General features: G+C 32.4%; 1 protein-coding gene across 4 annotated transcripts in view; it reads right to left on the reverse strand.

The window, feature by feature from the left end:
* Window positions 1–26,441, reverse strand: part of FSTL5 (follistatin like 5) — a 778,780-nt gene that overhangs the window by 116,305 nt on the left and 636,034 nt on the right. For 2 of the 4 annotated variants that reach the window (XM_034959354.3, XM_014344779.4), the window contains exons 11-12: window positions 10,538–10,564; window positions 173–291 (exon numbers count right to left, since the gene is read on the reverse strand). In XM_034959354.3, coding sequence (XP_034815245.2) covers window positions 173–291; window positions 10,538–10,564 — 146 coding nt within the window. The remainder of the gene's footprint in view (window positions 1–172; window positions 292–10,537; window positions 10,565–26,441) is intronic. The other 2 variants (XM_034959355.3, XM_014344780.4) reach the window with 1 other exon arrangement.

The raw sequence follows: 26,441 nt of genomic DNA on the forward strand, positions 1-26,441 counted from the left end.
TTTTCCTCCTCAGATATAAAACCTAAAAAGAATAACACCGAATATCATGGGTTTCATAATTTTCTTCCAACACGAGTCTCATATATGTATAGGTTTTGTTATATTTCCAAAACCTAATTCTACTTAACAAAATTTCTGCATAAAACATCAAAGGAACTTTTTAGATACTTGCCTGAAATCCAAGGAGCTTTTCACTAGGCTTAATGTGCCTCTGAAATTCACATTCTATGGGTTGTATCACTTTGATTCCATCTTCATAAAAAACATAGAACATGTTCCCAATTCCCAGACCTTAGGAATAAAAACACATTTAAATGTTCAAAATATAACTATCATAAACCTTTACAACCAAAATTCAGTGCCTCTCATATCTTTAGCAGGAGACCAATTTTCGAAGTTGTGTAATGTTAATAAAGCAAACCATATGGGACCTTTACTGTATACTCGCACCACTTTGTGATATTATGCAGACATTACGCTTCATTCTTCCTGTGCTGCAGTTTAGTGGTTTCTTTAATATAATTAAATAAATGTTTCATAGTTTAAAACAATTATAAATAGGGATATAAACTCTTGATACATAGATTATGTTGGATACCTTCCCCACTTAATGTACATGTTGATTAAGGAGTAAAAGTACTTTCTGAAGAATCAAATTTGTTTTACTACTTTTATTAGAGTTCACTAGGAAAAGTTTAATTTCTTTGCAGGAGTTTGGTTTATATAAAGATTTTTAGGAAGAAAAAGACCAAATGCCCTAGATTTTGTAGAATATAAATTTTCTTAAACTAATTTTTTTCAAAATAATTCTAAATAGAGGTCTTACATATTAGTTTTAATATTGGCAATTTGGGAAGTCTATTTCTATACCTCAAAACAAATTAAGGTATTTGAAAAATCTTAATTTAATGTTTAAATCATACTTTTCTTTTTCACACTACGGATCTGGATGTGTGGTATCTCAGAAATTCATCTCCCCCCACATTCTAAATCCATGTTTAAATGGGTGCAGGAGGCTAGTTTGAAACTTGTGTAGGTTAATCAACGCCTGAGCCCAGGGAACTTCCACATACTCATGAACACCTGTTCTCTTTGTTTCCTCTGCTTCTCCCCTGTTCCAATGTGGCCAGCCCTGAGCTCTTGTAATCCTCCTTTTCTGGTCCTCACCTATATAGCTCTTTTGACCTGTTATATTGGTTTACACAGTCAAATTTATTCAGTATAATTATATCTTACATAATTCAGTGATAGCATGTTCTCTTTAAAAGACATCAATAAAATTAAAATCTTGACTGGAAAATCAAACCATTGTTGCTTACAATGTTTACATTCTAAAAACATCTGTAAAGAGAAAGATAATTTATTTTAAATAAAAAATAATTTTCTAAGCATTATTAGTTTTTTTCAATTGTGATCTCCTGGAAGATTCAGCCTGGGCTTTCCATCTATTGAGAATCACAAAAACAGTTTGTTGATTTGTAAAAAATATGTGTTTATTGAACTTCAGTCATATTTAATCTTACATCTTATATGTTTCTAGGGAATAAAAAGTCAACAATTTTTCCCATATAACTATGTATCCACATATTCCTAAGATTTAGAGAAAAATGTATATAAACTAAACTATTACTTTATTCATGTTTATATATAGTGTGCATACAATTTTTCTTTTAGCACATGAAATTATTTATAATAATACATATACACTTTAAATTACTCCAGGTTGTTTGATACATCTTATTATTTTATAAATAATTCTCAGTACTTCTATTTTAATAGTTGTAATCTTTAATAGTTAATTATCCCTTATAATTCCAGAGAGCAATGCATAAAAACGGAATATTCCTGAACAGTAGCAGAAGTGGCAAGCACTAAACTCAAGTCACGTTTTATATAAAATAAAATTTAGTAGTTGTCAGCTATTATTTATAATCATAGTTGTGTTTAAAGGAATATAAATATTACATGCACAAAAGAGAAAGCCGAAACAAAGCACATAAGTGTTTATGCCAAAGCTTTTTGATTTGTATCAGCAAAGCCTCCATGTAAACATTAACATATAAATAACTATCAATTTAACATTATTGCTTTCTGAATACTGTTGTTGAAACTTATGAACATAACAAAGCCATAATGTGGTGTCTGATTTTCATTTGTGTCTGTTACATACTATGTTTGATTTTTATTACTAACCTCTTAACATTTTTCAGTGAATATGACTATCCTTCTTTAACTTCGCCAAAACACTGTTCGAAAATTATGAATTTGAATGTGTTTGGGCCTGACAACTACTTTAAGTCCAGATTGGTTGTCATGTTCTTGAAATATTTCCTTCCCTTACCACTATGCATACTTTTATTAGGTTGTTTTACCATATTCTACACAGAAAAGAGTCAGTGGGATTCCACTATGATTTGTTGCACTGGTGGAATTTGTGAGCTATATTTTCCACTAAATACCACTTAATCCATCCAAATTACTCTTTCAGGTTCTAGAGCATATTTTCTTGTCTTTTAAAATATGAATTACACATGAACGTTTTTACAAAGCATAAACTACTTTTCAGGTTACAAGTTACTGAAGAAATACAGATATTATTAGTCAAGATTTAGTTTTTTATCTGACTGTTTTCAATGAGAATATAAATTCTTAGTGCTTATGAAACAGTAATGCCAACAAATTACTAAATACAACTAGATTAATTAAAATAGTGATTATAAAATAATTGCCTATATACTGGTAACTCAGCTTATGAAATAAAACTTTTCCACTACCTTTAATGGTCTCTGCGAGTCCCCCTCATTCATAAGACTAGATATTTTGCCATTTACATTTTTGCAAGGCATTATTTTCTTCCTCAAAAGTTTTATTTAGAATTTTTGCAGCAGAATTTATGATCTGAACATATGACCTGATGTGTTTCTCTTTCAATTTGCTGCTTTGATATTGTGCACATATAAATTTATTAAGATTATCCTCAGCAAAGAGGAATATAAATGACCTGATGATGGAGATGTTGGAAACTGAAGACAGAATGCACATTTTCATTTGGGACATTCATTAGCTTTATGTGTAAAAAGAAAATAATATATTTGTATAGATTTTTACTAACTACTAAATTTATATATATTATATTTTTTGACAAGTGTAGGGATGAGAAAATATGACAAAGAGGGATGATAAATTTCATTATCTGCATTCAGACAGATCAGAGGCAAATAATAGCTATAGCACTTACTGTTTTACCGTGAGAATGTTAGACAGTGTGATAATTTCCCCATATCAAATTTAAAGATAATAATTATACTATGTCATGCAGCTGTTGTAAGATTTCAATTAGTTAGAGAATGTAAAATATTTAGCAGAGTAACTCACACACAGCAAGATTTCAAAGAAATGGTAACTTATTTATTTATTTATGTTTTGCAGGTATCTATTCATTATAACACTACTGAAAAAAGCAAATGGTGACATGATATATAACCAGACTTTGATAACTATTCTCATTTCTCCTCAAACCCATATATGCTAAATTTTAATTTTCTATGATATAAAATGTTAAGTTCTGTTTTCCCAGAATCCTTGAGCCAGATAAAAGATCAACTTTATTTTCTAGTAAAGCATTTCTTAAATTTGGCATATATGCATGTGTGATACATATGTGTGTGCATAGATATAATTATGTATGATTTCAACCAATGCCATTTATAATGAAAACAAATATTCTATTACATTATAACATTTGCCCTGCTAATTAGTGTGTGAAGTTAATAATGAAGATTTCCATTCAGTGTTTTTCAATACACCTTTGGAAGTTAAGGAGATTGTATACTTACTCAAAAGGACTGGTTTTAGATAATATCACTCTGGCCAATATATATAGTCTTCAGATGGTACTCACTTCCTGGAATAACAGGGCCTAAAAAAGAGCTTGACACACTCACTCCCAAAAAACTTTCTAGCAAGAATGAAAGGATAAACAAGTCTTGTTCTAGTTGAACATAATATAAAGACTTGATTGAGGTGCAATGATATGATTTTGGGCCAAGCCCAAACTGTTTTCCTAATACTACTAAGATGTCATTCACATTTTTTCTTGTATTATTATTATTTTTAATGTAGGGTTTAGTTTTCAACAGGCTACATGAAGTAGAATGTTATGTGAGATATCACAATTCATGCAGAAGCAGATGTAAGAATCCAGCATCTTCTATTAAGCCTGAAAGTTAAAGGATTTGCAAAATGTAAACAATGTTTTACCTTTTATTTGTTTGAAAACATAGCTTTAAAAAGATAATATGCTATTTATGGCTCCATGTAATGGGTTTATTAGGGCTATTTTAACAAGTTAATGAATGCATATTTTAAAAATTTCTATTTCCATTTCTAATACTAAATATTAGTAGATAGAGATACGCCTCTCCCCAACCAAACACAAAGTTCTTTAAGTTCTCAATATTTAAGTGTGTAAAGGGGTCCTGAGTCTCAAAAAGTTTGAGTAGTGGTGATCATTACTTCTCTCTTCATGAATGCATTGTGGTGCAGTATATTACAAACATTATTGACTTCAGTGAAAGATTCTACACTACTCTAGACACGGTAAAGATCGGGAACATGTGCAGATTGTTTTTTTTTTTTTTCCTTTTTCAAGCTCTGGTGAAGGCAGGCAAAAGCACTTAGTCTTTTTTTGGGTTGATTGTTAATCTAACAGAGTATAGTGACTCTAGAAGTTATCCATAATTTGTTTGTTCCTTGAGAGCTTTCTTTCTGCTTTTTCTTTCTATACACAGAAAAGACATAAGCAAGAATTACTCCTGCAGTCTTACAAGACAGAAGTATTTCCCAGAGGATTTTCTAATCAATATTGTACCCTTAAATACATGAAATGGACTGAGAAAAAAATGGATATAATGCACTTTCCTATCTCAATCCTTTGGGAATGGGAACCACTCAAGAACAGTAGTGTATTGTGAAATATAGTTATACTACTTATTATATACAGTGGATATATACTATGTAATCTACACTAGCAATACAATTTGATTAATTTCTGATCATTGGTTGCATGTTTATGTGCATCATAAAAAAGATTTTGTGATGTTTTTCTTCCTCTGACTTAATTGTCATTAGTTTTGCATTCATGAGAAGTTATAAGTGTATGATGTAGTGATTTGGTAGCCAATCAAAGGTATTTCAATAAATTACGGTGTTATACAAAATCCTTCATTTGTTGATATTATCCTTTTTACTTTCAAGTGATCCTAAAAGTATGCATATTTTTGAAATATGGAAGAAATCTCCCATCTTTAGATAAAGAATAATATAGGCAAGAATAGATTGCGTTGCATTTTCTCATTGAATAACTCAGCACGGATAGATCTTTGGTTCATGAATGTTCTCATTCACTATATCCCGACTTTGGAGATAACATTGTCTTTGTACACAGAGCAAAATCATACCATTGCACCTCAATAAAGTCTTTATATTAAGTTCAACTAGAACAAGACTTGCTTATCCTTTCATTCTTGCTAGAAAGTTTTTTAGGAGTGAGTGTGTCAAGCTCTTTTTTAGGCCCTGTTAATCCAGGAAGTGGGTACCGTCTGACCACTATGTATATTGGCCAGAGTGATATTATCTAAAACCAGTCCTTTTGAGTAAGTATACAATCTCCTTAACTTCCAAAGGTGTACTGAAAAACACTGAATGGAAATCTTCATTATTAACTTCACACACTAATTAGCAGGGCAAATGTTATAATGTAATAGAATATTTGTTTTCATTATAAATGGCATTGGTTGAAATCATACATAATTATATCTATGCACACACATGTGTATCACACATGCATATATATAATTTAAGCCAATGTCATATACTTGTATGTACATGTGCACATATATAGATATCGCTACAAATGGATATCTCTTGCAAGATCAAATTTTTGATGAAAAAAATTGTAAAATGATTTAAAAAGCTTAGATTGACGTAAGTTTTTAGCAGACCAGTTAGTGAACTGGCCAGTAGAAATAACAACAGGTTGATGGTGATTTAATTTAATTGCATCACGTACTCGCCATTAGAAAGCATAGTCTTCCCCTCCCCCCAATGCTATGACTAAATCTCATGTATTCAGAAGACTTATTCTGTGAGAAGTCTTTTTCTTTTTATTTATTTTATATTATTACTTTTATAGGCCCTGTTATTTCTGAGACAGGATATTGCTCTGTCCCTCAGTTTGGACAGTGGTGTGGGTGGCATAGAGGGCAGTGGAGCGATCACTGCAGTCTTGAGCTCCAGAGCTCAGGCGATCCTCCCACCTCAGTCTTCTGAGTAGCTGGGATTACAGGCATGAGCCATCACGCCCGGCATTTTTTTTTTTTTCCATTTTTTGTAGAGACAGGTTTTTGCTATATTGCCTAGGCTGTTCTCAAACTCCTGGCCTCAAGCAATCCTCCCTCTTCGGCCCCCCAAATTGCTAGGATTAAAGGTATCAGCCACCACATCCTGACCTTTTTCATTTTAAATATTATTTCAGTATTATTTTGAGGTAGTAATTTTTTTAATTTTTGTTTATTTCCATAGGTTTTTTGGGAACAGGTGGTATTTGGTTACATGATTAAGTTCTTTAGTGGCGATTTGTAAGATTTTGGTTGAACCCATCTCCTGAGCAGTATACACTGAACCCAGTTTGTAGTCTTTTATTCTTTTCTGTAAAAAAATAGTTATACCAGAGGTTTTTGAACCACACTTAGAAGCTGTATTTTCGTCTGTATTTCCGAACCTCCCTGGCAGTGTACATTTTTTGTGGGTAATGAAATTTTAAATAATTTTAGGCTGAAGAAGCTAAGCTGGCCTGTTTTTAAATCTGTTTTCCCCCAACTGGATGACATTGGAAACGTTGTATTACAGATTATGAAACTAATCATGAAGTGTAATGTAATATTAACTTTGTTGTATAATTTCACTACATTTCTATTTGTAATTTTTTTGGTTTGGTGTTAGTCAAACTAAATAGTGATTTATTTTAAATGTTTCTATAACATATTTTTGTGTGAATAGATACATAAATTTAGAAAGAATAAAAAAGGCAATTTTCCTGAATATGAAACTTTTTTTCTGCTTTTAAATTATTCACATATCATATGAAGCTGGTGTTTCCCAAAGTATGTTATGTTCTACTCAATATTGATCCTGGAGATATTCATCAAAGTAATTCATGTGCCAATACATTTTAAAAATCCCATTTTATATACTGAATCATCCTAAATCTCTCCTTGGAGATTGAAACTAGCACATGTAAAATTTATATAAATCCTTCAGTGAATCAAATAATTTAAGTAAGTATAATTCAGTGCCTATATAATCCAAAACATACATTATAAACTTTGACCTCAAAACATAATCTAATTTCCCACAAAATAAACATTAGAAAATACTTTATTAAATTATATTTAATTATAAATATCATAAATATACTGAAAATGAAAACAAATCATACTGAATATTTTAATGTGTATGTAAAAATACATATTAATGCATGTATATTTAAATGTATTATATCTATAATTTAATATATAGTAAAACTACTTTTCAGTAAGAATGGTTCAGGCTTGAACCTTCTAGATTGAAAGTTTCTTTAGAGCAGATATTAGATCTTATTCATCTATGAATTTCCAATGTTTTCAATGTGTTTTAATAGGCTCTTTAAAATATTTGTCAACAAATAAGTGAGATATTTCCTCTATTAATATTGTCATTTTATACTCCTGTAAAATTTAAAGATGAGTAGAAAACCTGAAAGTGGAGCCCAGAGAAGTAGAGGACATTGCGTTCCAAGTTTATATATTGATGAGATTGGTAAGATAATACATATTAAATTCAGTTAAATTTATTTAGATTATAAACTCTTCACTAGATTCTGATGCTCATGTTTAAAAAAATAATTTTGTAATTATTAATATAAAAATAACATAGGTTTAACATTTATAGATGAGTTCAATGGCATTATGAGAGAAATTATCATTTCAACTCTTTCCATTATTGGCCTTAAATGACCTACATTCTAAGGTTTTATAATTGGTTCTCTCTAAGATAGATTTTTCTTGGCTATGGTAAAGAGGTAAATATATAAATATAGAACACTGCTAGAATGAAAATAAAAGTGTATCTCAGAAATACGTAGCTCATATTTATTTTATTCTAAATTGTAAAAATGAAGAGACAATTTCCTTAGAAAATTTATTTACCTATAATTTTAATTATTTGTATGAAATACTTATACCCAATGATGGGGTTCAGTGATTCCTCAAGCCAGTCTATTTTCTCTGGTCACCATTATTACTATTAGTACATGAAATCATTTTTATTGTAATGCCTTGCCAATAATTGTGGCATTATAAAAATAGCTTACAGAAGTCTGTGAATCAAAATCAAATGTGCTGTCTTTAATCTATTTTTAAAATGTTTCCTATTACAAGAAACAACAAGTACTGTTATGATAACTGTATGTAGAAAAAAAGACTTTAATAATTTACCCAAAGACGCACACTTGTTTTATGTGACTTAAAGTATCTGTAAAATGTATCATATATCTATTTTTGTCAAGCACATTTTATATGTCAAATGAAATCGTGATGCATAAGAACATTATTCTTGATGGAGAATAATTACTGAGGGTATAAATTTCCAAAAACTAACAGAATACATTTTTAAATAGAAAATAATCTGGTTTTATATAATGAATTTCATCATGATTTTAATTAATCTGAAAGCTTCTATTCTATACTTTAGAGGGTGGCCTGGAGTATTGTTACTATTATGTATTAAAAATTACTACGAACTAATAATGTTCATGGTGGTTACCAAAGTTAATAGAAAGAGTTGTTCCACATACTTTAAGTTGATTTACATAGCACAGATTTGTGAGGTGAGTGCCAAATCTATTTCAAATATTGTATTGGAAGCATCTGGCTTAGCTTCCAAATTTTGTATGGCAAAGCTTCATACAAATTTTCCCAGCAACTAACCGTCAAAGCCAGATCTGTAGTACTTGGTTCAGACTCGTTAAGTGTTATTCCTTCCATTTCAATGATAAAATAAAATCAATTTTTAAAATGCTCAGAGAAATCTTGCCCAGAGAGAAGACAATATAATGAAATGTTGTTTGATAGATATTATCACTCTTGTAATCCCAGTACTTTGGGAGGCTGAGGCGGGCAGATCACCTGAGGTCAGGAGTTCGTGACCAGCCTAGCCAACATGGCAAAACCCCGTCTCTACTAAAAATACAAAAATTAGCCGGGCGTGGTGGCCCGCTCCTGTAACCCCAGCTACTCGGGAGGCTAAGGCAGGAGAATTGCTTGAACCCGGGAGGTGAAGGTTGCAGTGCGCCGAGATCGCGCCTTTGAACTCCAGCCTGGGCAACAAGAGTGAAACTCCATCTCAAATAAATAAATATATAAATAAGTAAGTACTGATATGTCAAGGCTACTTTCATTAACGAGTGAATTATGTACATTTAAAGGTGAAATATTTGAAGTGGAATAAAAATAGAGGGTATAGTTATACCAGAACTTCTTTAATAAACCCAGGTTTTAATGGAGTTCATACAAAAGACTTAAGGAGCAACGGGATCTAAGAGAGAGAAAAAAAATAAGTGGACTGCTTCATCCTTGAGCACAGAATTGAGATGGCTAAATTCCAGAATTACTTGAGGCTTTGAGACTGGCTTTCACAGGGTACAGTGACTTGGGTTCCTACAGGAAGCTATAATCAGGGAAGAGAAATTTTGTTTAAGGTGGGTTTTGAAGACAATTTTTGGCCATTGCTCACCAGGAGTGTAATGATGGCTTTTAGACATTTTTCTCTTAAGAATTTCATTTAACCACAATTGATGGACTATTTAAGTACCAGGGCAAACGCATTCTTCCCAGCCTTTGTGACTAAATGAGGAAAACCAGTAACAACTGCAATAATATATGAAAATCGATACTGTTTATTGAGTGCTGTTAATAACTAAAGAACTGATAACAACCCTACTGAGTATTAACAACTACTATACTCCTTTTTGAGATAAGAAGATCGTGCAGGGTAACTTGCCCTATTGTTTGTAAACTTGAAGACTACATTTGAATCCAGGCCCTTCAAGTATGTAGCTCAGATTTTAATATAATTTATTATATCCCCTTGATAAGGCACAGTTTTTATAAATATTCTTACTCTGCATTAATCAGAGTTTATTATGTAAATTATGTTTAACTGAGATTGCTTTTGTTTCTTTGATGTAATTTTATACTTTTAAAGTATTTCAATATATCGCAATGACACTTTCTGGCTATGTATCAATATTTAATCAAGCTGATGAGAACTGATAAATATGTGTATTGGTAGCAGGCTTACACAAAAATATTGAAATACCATCAATTAAAATATTGAATCAAAATGAAAAAGAAGGTAATTAATGATACAAAATATAATCAACAAATCTAATAATAATCAAGCAAAATTGTCACAACATAAAAATAATTCAACTTAGTACCTTCTTCTCTCCATAATATGTTAGCTACTGCAGCATGTTGAAAGAAAAAGAAGAAAAAGAAAAATGAGTAAAGAGAGCTTTTGCTATATGGTAATATAAATATTATTAAAGATGTCAAATATCTATGATAGAATGTGTATATAAACGTAGTGAAGTTAATTCAGTGAGCTACTTTAAATTAACAAAACAATAGCATGTTGGAATTAGCTAATAATGCTTTGTACATTTTTTGATATAGCCAATTCTTATTTGGAATACAGATTTTGTTATTAAACAAAGAACATTTCACTCTGCATTGAAAAGAATAGGAAGTTTATAAGTTAGTTTAATTGAAATGTATTTTTAGAGCAAGCATTAGTAGTTAAAACTATTAGGTTGACAGTTTATTTAAGTTGCTAATAGAAAAAGTTATACTCTTAAATTTTGCAATAATCACAATATATATTTTCACATATTATGAAATATTCCTGAACAAGAGGAGTTCCTGTAAATCCAAGATCTTGAACAACAAATTGGCCTATTTTTAAGGAGTATATGTTTTTACTGTTTTAAAACAGACAGAAAATAGATCTAAGTATACTTCGCTTATTTTAGTACATACTGAATTTTTCTTGAACCATAGGTTTTAAAAATATTATATAGTGACTTAATCAGTAAAGAGCTAATATATTAAGATAGAAATTAAGAAAAAAATCCAGTTGAAACTATTCTGAAGGAAATGCCTGCTTCTTTAATAATTCAAAGTTACAATAACACTATATGTTCTTAAAGCAAAATCATAAAATGTAACTAATAGAAAATCTCATACACAGCAATTACTTCCAGTATTTTGACCATATTAAAACTTAATGACTTTTTTTTTCCAACTGAACCCACATGTGTATGTTTTAGAGCCAAGAATGAAGTCTAGCACTCCTCACCTACGGCTGAAGGCCCAAGTCATGCAGTTTTCAGCATCTGCTATATTTCTTTAAAAAATTAATTATTAATGGTAAACATTTGCAATTTTTAGTTTTTTAATGCCTTAATGACATTTATTTGAACATAAATACATGATGTGTGCATTCCTGCAGCACATTTTATGCTGTTGTTCTTATGCCGGCAGTACACTTTGAACAAATACGAAAAAAGTATAACTTTCAATTATGAGATGAGTAAGTTCTGAACATGTAATGTACAATGTGGGTGGTGATGGATGTGTTAATGATTGTGATAATCATTACATGATATATACATCATCTTTTCATCTTAAACATATTCAATCTTTGTCAACTAAATATGTTATAAAATGATAAAAAGACAAATCTTATTCTCAAGGAGAGGTTATAGACATAGGAGAAAAGAGAACATTGAAAACAAATAAACACAAACATGTAATAAATGAGAGGGAAGAAGCAAATTTCAAATTCAGCAAATGTGGACAAGACAGAATGATCAGCTATGAGAAGAGGTTGGGTACTGGAGGGACAGCTTCATTGAGATGGTGCTGAACAAGAAATGTAATATTACCAAAGCTTACAAGAGTGCTGTGCGGTGTAGGGGGCTAGAGAGGTTATTCCATACATGAGGAAAAAAGAAAATATGTTCAAGGTATATCAACCAGAAGCATCAGAACATATTGAGAGAATGTGTCAAGTAATTTGGTATATTTGGCAGGTAAGACTGGTTTAAAAAAATAAAGCTGGAGAATTTATTCATGATAAAATCAAGTAAGTCTGCACACACAATGCAAAAGAAGTGGATTTTTTTGTAGTTTTAGGAAAGGTTGAACTATGATTAGACTTATAAATCTTTCTCTGGCCTATACAAAAATAACAAAGCATGTGTTTCCTTATATCTCCACCCACTTACTTGGTGAGTACCAATTGAGTACCTAACATGTGTCAGATGTATTCAGCACTCACATACACAGGTTAGAACAGGCAATCTCTGTGCCCATAGAACCTATATTCTAATTGGGGAGACAAAAAGTAATCAAATGATGACAGAAAAAAATTCAAAGTTATGAATTTAGTGTGTTATAGAGAGAAAAACATAGTAATGTGAATGCATTTGTTGGGTGGATTAGACATTGTTAAACAGGGGGAACTTCTCTAATTATGATCAAGGTGAAGTCTGAGAAATGAGTAAGAATAAATGAAGTGAAGGGTGTGATTCAATTTCCAGATAGAAAAAAAGCATGTGAAAAATTCTAGTGGCATATCAAAGCACCACTATTTTAAAGGAGTAAGGACATTAGAACTAAGGACAGAGACATTTTTAAGACTGGCAGTCATTTAGGAATAAATACCAAAAAATACAGACTTTGTAATACTAATATCAGATGAGATAAAAATCAAGGCACTACATACTGAATTTAAAATTACATAAGCTAAAACACAGTATTATGTTTTAACTGTTAAGGTTGGATGTAAAATAAATAAATCCACAATCTCGGTCTGTTTTTCTTTAACATATCACTCTCAATATTTGAAAAATGAAGAAAAATAAAGACAAAGTTTTAACAATACAATTATCAAGATTGAATTACTGTATTTATAATGATTGTTTTACTACACAAACAGAAAGCATTTTCCAATTTTATTGACATATCTTCAAGGGTGGCCACGAAGTAAACTACAAAACAAAAAGCCTCGCTCTACTCTGTAAATCTGTTCCAATAAGCAGAGATTCTTTCTGCATTTTCAGACAAGAAGTAAACATGCAAATACACAAATCTTCAAACCCACAAAATTCACCAATAAATTGAATATTTTTAAAAACCAAATATAACCACAATTTATATAAAACATATCAAAAAAAGAAAATTAACCATGTGGTCCCAAAGAGTTTTAAGCAAACGATAATACACAGACTGAACTGAAGCACTACTGAACCAAACAAGGGGGGGGGGAGAGAGAGAGAGCGAGAGAGAGAGAGAGAGAGACAGAGGAAGAGGAGGAGGAGGAGGAGAAAGAGGGCCTTTTGATGGCTGGAGGGGAGTAGGGAGAGGATCAGGAAAAATAACTAATGGGTACTTGGCTTAATACCAGGGTGATTCCTCAAAGACCTAAAAACAAGAAATACCATTTGACACAGCAATCCCATTGCTGGGTAGATACCCAAATGTGTATAAATGTATATAAATCATTCCATTATAAAGACACATGCAAACATATATTCATTGCAGCACTATTCACAATAGCAAAGATATGAAATCAACCTAAATTCCCATCAGTGGTAGACTGGGTAAAGAAAATGTGGAATACATACACCATGGAATATTACGCAGCCATAAAAAGAATAGGATCATGCCCTTTGCAGGAACTTGAATGGAGCTGGAGGCCATTATCCTTAGCAAACTAATGCAGGAACATAAAAAGAAACACTACATGTTCTCACTTATAAGTGGGAGCTAAATGGTGTGAAAACACGGAAACATAAAAGAGAACACACTGAGGCCTATTGGAGTGTGGTGGATAGGAGGAGAGAGAATATCAAGAAAAATAACTAATGGGCACTTGGTTAATACTTGCATGATGAAGTAATCTGTACAAAAAACCCCCATGACACACATTTACCTATGTAACAAATCTGAACATGAACCCCTGAACTTAAAATTTTAACAAAAAGAAATTAATTTAATACATATTAGTTTGTCAATTAAGGATCGTCAATATAATTTAACCAAACAAAAATGCAATCTGATAAAATACATAGCATATTACTAAGTATAATATAAATTCCCTTAGTAAACTAATAAACTAAGAATAGAGGGGTATTTAAATTAATAAAAAATTAACATACACCAGAGTAATAAATAAGTGACCATCAATGGATGATTGGATAAATAAAGTATTACACACACACACATACACACACAGAGACACAGACACACACACCATGGAATACTACTCAGCCATAAAAAGAAATGAAATCTTGTCTTTTGCAGTAACATGGATGGAACCACAGGCCAGTATCCTAAATGAAATAAACCAGAAACAGAAATTCAAATATTGAGCGTTCTCACTTACAAGTGAGAGCTAGAAAATGGGTTCACATGGACATAAAAAAGAAACAATAGACATTAGTGGGAGGGTTGGAAGTAGGTGAGGAATGAAAAATAACATATTGGGTACAATGTTTACTATTCAGGTGATAGTTACACTAAAAGCCTAGACTTCACCACTAGGCAATAGATCCATGTAACAAAACTGCACTTGTACTCCCTAAATCTATAAAAGTGAAATTTTTTAAATAGATAAATAAATGGAGAATCAAAATATTGAATTGTGATTACTATTTAAAATTAATTTTTGATGGGTTGATCAATTCATTAATCTAAGAAACAAATATAAATTGTATAAATAGTATAAATAGAAGACAATCAAAATTTGAAGGTAAAATCAGTCACAAAAGATTAAAGTACAAATTAAGTTCATAAGATCAATTATTTAGCAAGCTACAAGATAAATATCCAATTTCTGTATTTTTCTTCTGTGAGAATAAGATGCAAAATAAAATTTTGTTTGCAATAGCTTAAAAGCATAATATATTGATGGTTTACTAGAATATAGAAAGTGTAGCAAATTAAATGTAACAGCCACTAAAAATAAGCTAGATGGGAATATAAACTATTCCTAGATGAAGATAATGAACATTATGTAGATAAAATGTATTTTGCAATTACTTAACTTAAAAATTATATATATTGTTATTGTCTGTTTAAAACATATTCCATTTTATATACAAAGTTAGAATGTACATTAAATAAAAAAACCCTCAAATTTAATTGCCCTGGTATAATAATACATTCTCTTTTTGTTTGTTTCTTTGTTTGTTTGGGGGTTGTTTGTCTGTTGTCCAGGCTGGAGTGGAATGGTGAGATCTCAGCTCACTGCAATCTCCACGTACTGGGTTCAAGAGATTCTCCTGCCTCAGCCTCCCACGGAGCTGGGATTATAGGCTCCCACCACCACACCCAGCTATTTTTTGTTGTTGTTGTATTTTTAGTAGAGATGGCGTTTCACCATGTTGTTCAGGCTGGTCTCGAACTCCTGACCTCAGGTGATCCACCCACCTTGGCCTCCCAGAGTGCTGGAATTACAAGCATATAATGCATTTTTTCATGTCTTTTCATTACTTTTCTGATTTTCTTATAAATGCCTACATATATGGAAATTTATCTGATAAAATATATAAATATATAATATATAAATATAATTTTGCATTCCTTTTATTCATTTGTTATAACATGCCTAATCTAGTCTTTATACATGGTTTCAAATACTGTTTCATCATATGAATTTCTGCCTTTTAAAAGTATTATGATTTACTTTATTAATTCTAACCTAGTACCAATATCAGATGCTAGCATAAGTAATAGAAGCTCAATAAATATCATTGACCTTTATCAGTCATACAGGTGTATGTGTATGTGTGTGGTGTGTGTCTATGTGATTACTGTGATGACCATCCCGCTAAGTAGTTATTTCCAGTAGTATATGTTCCTGCAAGAGGTATGAAAGCCTTTAAAACATTTGATATATGTCAGGTTGATTTCCAAAAGATTGTTACCAGCACCACCAGCAATCTGTGAAAGTATTCATTTCAAACACTTCAGGTGAACATGCATGTGCGTGTGTGCATGACCTTGTGAACAAGCTTACTAAATGTGAATATATATATATACACACATATAATATATAAATTAAAAACATAATGTATTATATATTATATTCTTATATATATATTAGTTTGGTTACCTGTGATATTGAATATATTTGGAAATATTTGGAGAAAACTTTTACCTTCTGCTTATGTCCTCAGCTCCTTATTTCTATTAGGGTATTGTAATATATATATTTTACATTTTTAACAGCTGCTTATATATTGGAATGGCTTTGTTTCACCACATTAATTTATCCTTCAGACAATATAAACAGCTACATATAATAAATTCAGGCTTAAATATGCCACTACTGTGATATATATACATGCGTGAATTTATTATATGTAAATATATATTTTTTTACAGATTTTTATCAATGTCCTTAGTATGTGTGTGTATATATACACACACTAAGTATATATGTATAGTGAATTTATATGTAATTTATTATATATATTTACACATATATAAAAATATATTTACATATAATAAATTATATATATTTCATGTAATAAATTATATATTTTATATAATAAATTATATATACACACACACTAAGTATATATGTATAGTGAATTTATTATATGTAAATATATATATATATATGTACACACACACACAATTTTTTTTCCTTAATGTCCTTAGTATAGTACATAGGGGCTTCCATGATATGTCCTTGTCATCTTCAACTCACATTCCAAACATCAAGACTTTTTGAATCTCTTTATTTTAAGGGATATCCTTACCAGAAATCTCCACCTAGTTTTCTCTCCAGTAAGACCCATGCTCTGTCATCCAGGCTGGAGCGTAGTGGTGTGATCTCTGCTCAATGCAACCTCCACCTGTTCAAGCGATTCTTGTGCCTCAGCCTCCTGAATAGCTGGGATTACAGATGTGTGCCACCATACCTGGCTAATTTTTATATTTTTCATAGAGATGTGGTTTCACTGTGTTGGCCAGACTGGTCTCGAACTCTTGACCTCAGGTAATCTGCCTGCCTCGGCTTCCCAAAATGTTGGTATTGCAGGCATGAGTCACCGTGCCTGGCCAACCCAGCTTAGTTTTTAAACTATAGTTAGTCTGTCTGGAACCAAGACTTTGGACTAAATAACTTTTCCTTTCACACATGGAGCCCTGTGAAACAACTAATGTACTCAATATACAATAAAAATTATCTGCTTTGATATCTTTTATTCATAATTGAACAATAAAACCCTCAAAGTTATAAACCACTTAATTTAATATGTATTCACTACATAACTGAAATGTAAAGTTTTTTTTGAAGATAATATACACCTTATAATGAAAATGTGCTCAGTGGAATAGATGCCTGACAGGAGTGACTGAAACCTTTACAAGTGCTTTTTAGTAAATTGCCTTATTTCCTGTGTTAGGATCTTACACTTATTTTCAAAATGATGGATCTCATATTAAATATGCTACCTCTATAAAGAAACCTATGTGGAGAGTTGAATGATGTTATATAAGCAACAGCAATAAGGTAGTTACCTACATAACATCATGCTGTACTATTGCAGAGCTACTTTTCTTGGCTATTCATGTGTAAATTGCCTGAATTTTACATTAAATAATTTTTTTTTGCTTGTCCTTCTCCTTGTCTGAAAGTTTCAGGTTTTCACCATTGCAAATCATTTTTTGATAAAATGAACTTATATAACGATAACATTTAAATTAGATGTCTTATTGACTGCTTTCCTTTTGGATTTAAGAAACTGACTTAACTTCAGCAGGTAAATAAAAAAGGGCAACCTTAAAATAAAAAAATGTGGATAAAGTGTAATCTGTAAAAACGTATGGTTAGTTCTATGGTAGTTGAAATTTCTTTGAATATACATATGGAGAATGAACTAAGACATTTAACCTATGCTATTTTTAGGCTAGAAACAACATTTGATATGTCAAGTACATTGCCGGTCATATGCCAAATTTAAAGCCACTTTCAAATGAACCTGTCATTCTTGGAAATTAATTGAAGATTGTTTCCTCCTGTGACCACACAGGGTTTTAACCTAATGTCTAACATAAGCTGATTAGGCTGCAGTGCCCAGCTTACATTAGGGCATGTAATACAGAAATTAGCCTGAAAACTGTGACCTTAATTTTGAAAAAGTGATGAGATAGGATAATCAGATTCTTTTGGGAGGTAACTGGAATCAAGAAATGACACTTGAAAAGCAGAGATCAGAGAGAACAGGAGCTTTAAGAATGCATAGCAAAAGGCACGATAGGGTGGTATAGTCAGGACTATGATAACTTGTGACTTAAGAAGGTATGACATGGAAGAAAAGTCCACACAACCCAGGAGAGAGGCAAGAAAAGTCAGAAGTTGTCTAACTATGTAATGCAGATTTCTGGGTTCTGAATGTGGATGCATCTCTGGCTGCTTCACACTGCCAGTTTAAAGTTCACCTTAGTTTTCAAATAATCTATTACTTAATCAAACAATATAAGTCTACTCCTGACAATCAAATTAGTCTCATTGAATCCACGACAAGGTAAGAATTGTTGCTAAGTCAAAAGATTAAAGCCACCGCAAAAATAAAAAAATAAAAACAACATCCATCTTTCCTTCAAACCAAGTAAACAAAGTAGGCAGTGGTTATGTCATAGTGTGTAACAAACTGTCTCAAACTTAGTGGCTTAAAACAACAATAAACATTTATGGTCTTTGCAAATGTAGCTTGGCTGGGAGGGTTCTTGCTCAGGGTATTTCATGAGCTTACATTCATCTGAAGGCTTGTCCTGTGCTGGAAGATCCACTTCTTAACGTGCTCATTTATATGGCTGGCAATTTGGTGCTGCTTGTTAGCAGGAGGCCTCAGTTTTTTATTCCCTGGACTTCTGCCCAAGGCTGCCTAAGTGTCCTCACATTGTGTCAATGGGTTTCTCCCAGAAATGTGTGATCCAAAAAATCAAGGCAGAGGCCATAATGCCCTTTATGACCTGGCATCGGAAGACACTCACCTTCACTTCCATCCTGCTTTATGTGTGACAGAGACATTTACTGTTTCAATGTGGGAAGAGATTGCAACGGTGTGTATTGCAGGAGATGATGGTTACTAGTTAATCTTGGACACCACAGTCTTAGAGTGGCATGGTGGCTCACGCTTGTAATCCCAGCACTTTGGGAGGCCGGGGCGAACGGATCACGAGGTCAGGAGATCGAGACCATCCTGGCTAACCTGGTGAAACCCTGTCTCTACTAAAAATACAAAAAATTAGCCAGGCGTGGTGGTGGGCACCTGTAGTCCCCGCTACTCGGGGGGCTGAGGCAGGAGAATGGCCTGAACCCGGGAGGTGGAGCTTGCAGTGAGCCGAGATCGCTCCACTGCACTCCAGCCTGGGCGACAGAGCAAGACTCCATCTCAAAAAAAAAAAAAAAAAAAAAAACGAAATTTCTAATAAGAAAACATAAAAACTTTTCTAGCTAACATCCTCCTAGCCAGATTGGCAACACCTAAGCTTCTAATTATATATACATACTAAGCCCACCACTGTCAGAAAGTGACTTGATTTTGACAATTCTTCACACAAATAAGTGTGATTTTTTTACATAATAAATGATAAACAGTGACATTAAATAATTGTGAGTAATTAGCTACAGATAAATAGGGAAGAAACATTGCCTTCTGACTCACTCATACTATATCATTTTAAGTATGTGGCAAGCAAAGTTACTTCTTCTTTTGGTTTAACTTCCCCATTTAGAAAATATACCATAGGGAGAAGACAATTTAAAAATAAAATGATTATAATATATATTAAGTGCCTGGCACATAATCAGTTGTTCAATAGATGTTGGTTTTGCAGCCATATATATCCTAGGCGGAACTCAAGATGATCATACACATAAAGTTAAATTAATAGAAAAGTATCCAAAATAAAACATTGCAAAAAAGTATACCTTAACCTTTAGTTAGGGCTATATGAGAACTCTCCTTATCATTGCAGAGAACAGAATCATTAGAGAAGTAGACTACTTAGATATTAATTAGCATATGTTCAAGAAAAAATTAAGATGGTAAAGCTTTAACGCTTTCTTTAAAGTTGCTGTAATAAACCACAACATTTTTTAAGGGGCATTATTTCTAATAATTATATTCCTACTACATATTCTGAGCTCCTCACTGTTTAATATTTAAGTGTATTTGAAATGTATAATATATATAAGGTTAACATATCAATATAATTGTATTTATAATATAAAATAAAATAGCCCATATTTGAAGGAAATTGACTACTTTAAAACAATATTTATTATCAGGATAAAAATTGCTAGATATTTTGTGAGGGAAATTATAAATTATAACAAAAAACATCAAAGACATCGTATATGCTGCTGTATATAGGCATTCTAGGTAAACACATAGTTTATAATTCAACTAAATTGGCTTATCTTTAAAGACATGTAGGAGTAAATACATCCTATACTCTACCATACCAACTAATTATATGTGGTTGGAACAAAGGAAAAACTAACCCTAGAACTGAAGTTTTCTTTAAAGTACTTTACATATATCTTAGTTCTTGAACAGGTTTGTGATAGAGCACCCAGAAATCTGAGTTATGCAGTAAGAATTTTGATATCAAAAATTGAAGAATTACAAAACAGTAATTTCTTTCATAAACAATCAAACTTTAAGCGTGGCAGAATTTAGGATCTTGAATTAAAATGTATCCTGGTGGTCCCAAGAAGATGGATTAATCGTAGAATTAATTTGCTATTTTATTTATTTGTTGTCATCCTGTTGAATTGGAATATTTGGCACTGGCCAACTCATCTTTAGCCTGGGGTGTCTCTGAATCTTTTGTCCTTGGATATTTTTTCCTTCTCTGTGATTTAATTTTGAATGTAGCACTTACTCAAAAAACATTAATCTCCTTGCTTTACTTGCATTAATGGGGAGGGATGGCAGCTTCTGCTTAAAATGACATAATAAGCTCTAGATGTTTTCATCCCAACTCTTCAGTGTTACCACTTACAGTATCTGTTCTCCTAAAACATTTGATGGATAGGCTTCTAGTTAGTATAATTTACCTACCTTGCTAGATGAATTAAGTGAAACTCGTGGTGATTTGAATATTACAAATCAGTTCAATATATTGAAAGAGAGGAAAATATTGAAATTATAAAAATGTCTCAAGTCATCCACAGTGTTTTTTTTTCTTGTAATTACTCACATGCATCTTACATTAATATTAATACATTAAATCCTCTGGTCATAATGCTACCTGATTTTAAATCTCTATTCTGTGAGAAGCGTTAAGTCTTCTTTATATGTTTAAGTGCCTGTAAATCAGTTTGAGAACCACAATTTTTCTCCTTAGTTTAGAAGGAAAAATTAAAGCATAGAAAAGTAACATCAATATCTAAGCCTGGTTAAAGAAAAACTGGTGGCCGGGCGCGGTGGCTCATGCCTCTAATCCCAGCACTTTGGGAAGCCGAGGCGGGCAGAACACAAGGTCAAGAGATCGAGACCATCCTGGCTAACACGGTGAAACCCCGTCTCTACTAAAAATACAAAAAAATTAGCCAGGCTTGGTGGCGGGTGCCTGTAGTCCCAGCTACTTGGGAAGCTGAGGCAGGAGAATGGCGTGAACTCGGAAGGCGGAGGTTGCAGTGAGCCGAGATCGCGCCACTGCACTCCAGCCTGGGTGACAGAGAGGGACTCCATCTCAAAAAAAAAAAAAAAAGAAAAACAGGTTATGAATTTGGAGTTAGGGTCCACATTATTTTATCACTTCTTGTCTTCTTTCTTTGAAACATTATTGCTCCTACTAGGGGCTGTCTCACTAACTCAAATTGTTACAAAGGAGAAACACATGCTAGAATATGACAAATATGCCTGTTCTCCCCTAGTCCTACATTCCCTCTCTCTCCCCTTCGTTTCAGTCCCCACCCCCATACAAGAAGGTTACTATATTAATAAGACAGAGTGATGCCAGCTGTTCTTCCTTCCATTGTCAACACTGAAACAAGGGCAGAACAAACAACAGATAGCAGCTGCAGTTATTGGCAAAGAGAAAAAGAGAATGGGGTCAAAGATGCTCAGCAGAGAAGTGACAGAGATAGCAAGAAAATTAGGCCAAGTAGCAGCAGTGTAGCCAACTGTGGCTGTGGTAAGAATGAACGTAGGCACTGAAATGTGAGAGCATTTCCAGCTGACACCTTCTGATATCACAGAGACTCCACACACATGTAAACTTTAATTACTGCTCACTCTTGAAAATAAAATGTGGTCAAGCAAGACTTTGAGAACAGGATATAGAAAGGCTTTTCCTCCCGTATTATATAATGTTGATAAAATATATACATATTTACTAATATTCATTTTACTAATAAAAATATATTTTGCTAATATATATAACTAATAAAATATATATTACATACATATATAATTTTTTTCTAACATTTCCTGAAAACTTATCTTTCCCAAACTTACTCTACAAGACAGTCAGCAAAGAAAAATTATCAGATTTTTATAAAATTATAGATATTATGTTCTTGGAGAATCTTTTTCAAACTGGAGGATGAAATGTTTCATGTGAATTTGACATTGTAAAATAATACCTAGATACAAGAATAAACAGTCAAATAGTCGATTGCCATACTGCTAATAAAATTATAAGTGATTCCTAAATTATTTGAAGTTTAAAATATTTTAACATTAAATATAAATAAAAAATATCTCATTTATTATATTTTCTAAAATAGTCCTATATCTAGAATATTGTGCTATTATTTTTGCCCATTTGAATAATTTTTATCCACTATTTAATACACTTGAGAAAATTTTAAAGCTAATAATCATCAAAGGAATAATAGCAATAATGATAACTAGAAGAAACATTTATGGAGCCCTCATTATGTGCTAGACATTGCCAAGTATTTTAGAACATTGGATCCACTAAAATTTCACTTTTATAAATGTCTCTAATAGAGTTAATTTCTATAATAGCTTAATATACAAAAGCAAAATAAAGCAAGCATGTGTTAAAAAATGAGAGTAATCAAATAGGGTATAGTTAGATAATAATGTTCTATAAGTAAATTGACAAGCAGAACATCTACTTCTTTTAAGTACTACACAAAATATTTTCAGGTTAGGCTCTGTAGCCAAAATTGTCTTTCTGGCCAAACCTGTACCAGTCTTATGTATATATAGGCAGGAAGGAAATGATGCTCTGTGAACCACAAAGGCATGAAAAATGGACAGCAGATTACCTTCTATCTATTATAATAAGTTCTTTCCAGTGCCAGTTTTGCTCCAAGTTAATGCTTATAATTTAATAGGCCTAAGAGGCCTAAGGCATAATTTAGTCTTTATTTTGATATAATTATATACTATGAAAAATAAGATTTTGTGAATGCACTGGTTTTATTCCTGGAAGTTCACATAGGCTGGTAAGCCAAGTAACACTATCTTTTAGGAAATTCTATTATTATCCAATACATGGATAAAGGAAGATAATTGAAAACCCACATTAACTGAGTTCCAGCAGCATGGTGAAGTGAGTTTCGTATTTCTCCTTAAGATTAAATAGTAAACTACAAGACAATTTGTCTTATAAACTTTGCTGGGAATTGGAATTTGAATTAAACCTCCCTTGGTAATAAATAAAATACTCAAATGCCTACTATATGTAAAAAATAAAATCCAGCATAAAAATGCTTATTGTGGTATCTCCAGGATAAAAACTAAATAATTAATATGTAAAAAATAATTTTTACCTTTGAAGGGTAAACCAAAAATAAAATTCTAAGGTCCCCAACCATCTGAATGGACTTCCTCCTAAGCCAGGACTCTTAAAATTTAACCTGAGAGGCTGTTTCAGGCCATGATGGGAAGTGGGGATGGAACATGCCTCATTATACCTCTCTGGCATTAATGTCAACACAGACTTTAAGTCTGGTAAGAAACATTTTACATCCTATTCTTTCTGAAGCTTGCTAGCTAAAAGCTTCATCTACATAGTAAAACTTTGGTCTCTACAACCTCTTATCGCCACGAAGACAGTCCTTTCAAACTCAACCAACAACCAGAAAATATTCAAATTTACCTATATAGCCTGGAAGCCCACCCCCCCCCACCACAACTTTGAATTGTCCTGCTTTTCTGGACCAAATCAATGTATTTCCTGAATGTGTTTGATTGATGTCTCATGCCTCCCTAGAATGTAAAAAACCAAGCTATATCCTGACCACCCGGGGCACATCTTCTCATGACCTCCTGAGGGCTGTGTCACAGCCATGGTCACTCATATTTAGATCAGAATAAATCTCTACAAATATTTTACAGAGTTTGACTCTTTTCATTGACAGAATTTCTTCTGTCAAAGCTTGTATGTCTTTTCTAATTTGGCTTTTTTTTCATGCATACACTTCAGTGTCTTTCTTAATCAGATTCTACGTCACAATACATTCTTGTCTAGTATTGTAAATATTTTTTATGATGATATATTACACAAAGTTAACCAAACCCACCATGTATTAATATTCGCTGGCCTGGGAATGGTGGCTCACGCCTGTAATCCCAGCATTTTCGGAGGCTGAGACGGGCGGATCACGAGGTCAGGAGATCGAGACCATCCTGGCTAACATGGTGAAACCTTGTCTCTACTAAAAATACAAAAATTAGCCGGAGGTGGTGGCAGAAGCCTGTAATACCAGCTACTCAGCAGGCTGAGGCAGGAGAACCTCTTGAACCTGGGAGGGGGAGGTTGCAGTAAGCTGAGATCACGCCACTGCACTCTAGCCTGGGCAACAGAGCAAGACTCCATCTCAAAAAAAAAAATTTTTCCTGGATCATTCCTAGGTTTGATATTCTCTTAAATCTCCAGCTATGGAAGTGTCACTACAACCATCAAAGATCAGCTCTATGTTCATTACCTCAATAGAGACTACTTGTTTCTGTGTCTGCAGTCTCATCGCGCTTCGCTTGTGTGCATATTAACAGCAATTATTTTATTCTACTATATATTATTGTTGCCCTTCATTTCTACCTGCACTCAACTTTCTTTCTGAAAGGACTTCAAGACTTTCTAAAAATGGAGAATTGATGTATTCAGTGTTGACCACATGCTAGCAACATGTTTCTTTGTTCCTCAAGAAACACTTAAAAGGTGAAAGCATGAATGAAGAAACCCATTGTTCTCTGCAGAACTTTTATTATCCTAACAATAAAAGCTCTTGTCACCTTCTAAACTATGTAAATGTCTCTTTTCTAATGTACAATTAAGAAATAGTTAAGTCAGAGGTAATACTCCGTTGGTGTTCACACACTTTGTAAGGTAACTAGCTTCACACACAGTTGAATTACAGCAGTCAAATTATAGCCATTTCAAAGTGTATGCATGAAATTAAATCAGTTTGGTTCAATACAAATACTCAATTCAAATTAAAAAAAAAATTTTTTTTTAAATATTCCATCCATGGGAGGTTCTTCCTAAACAGTTTCTGGATGTATGGGAATTCAATGCGACTCTAATGTGTGACATTGCTGGCTCTCAAGGCATAGGAAAAATTAACCCTAACAGATAATGTCAACATGCTTTCCAAAGGGCAGTAAAACGAACACTACTGCTGGTAATGTATGACAATTCCTATTTTTTCATATCTCACCAAGTCTTGGCAATATGCAACTTTTTAACTTTTGGTATTATAGTGGATGTGAAATAGCATTCTCTATTATTTTAGGTATTTCTCTACTATTTTAAGGTATGTTTTCTTTATAATTAATGAGAATAAGCATCTTTACATAATTCATACTGATACTTCATTTTTCCTTGTCTTTGAAATGCCTTCTTAAACCTATAGGCTAGTTTTGCGGGGGTTGACTTTATTTATTTATGATAATGAGTTTCTGTCAATTATTTGCGCTGACAATAACTTTAGGCAAATTTTTAGGATTACAACTTCTTAATCTTAATCATACAGGGTCCTCTGTTGTTTTATTCTGCTTTGTGAAACATAACTCTGAAATTACATTTTGACATTAACATTAGTATAACTTGTATGATAATGGCTGAACTATGTATATTATACACACACAGAATCCTTACTTTATAGTAGGAAATTATATTTACAAACACAATTTGACCTATTAGGGCATATTTGAGATAAAAGTAGAAATATTTTATTCATTAATAATCTGATTCTATTAAAATTTCACTATTGTAGAATGTTTCCAAAGGATGTATTATTCTTTACACCAGAGTTGAGTATTACCATAT

Source organism: Pan paniscus, chromosome 3, assembly GCF_029289425.2.
Source record: "Pan paniscus chromosome 3, NHGRI_mPanPan1-v2.0_pri, whole genome shotgun sequence".
Taxonomy (NCBI): domain Eukaryota; kingdom Metazoa; phylum Chordata; class Mammalia; order Primates; family Hominidae; genus Pan; species Pan paniscus.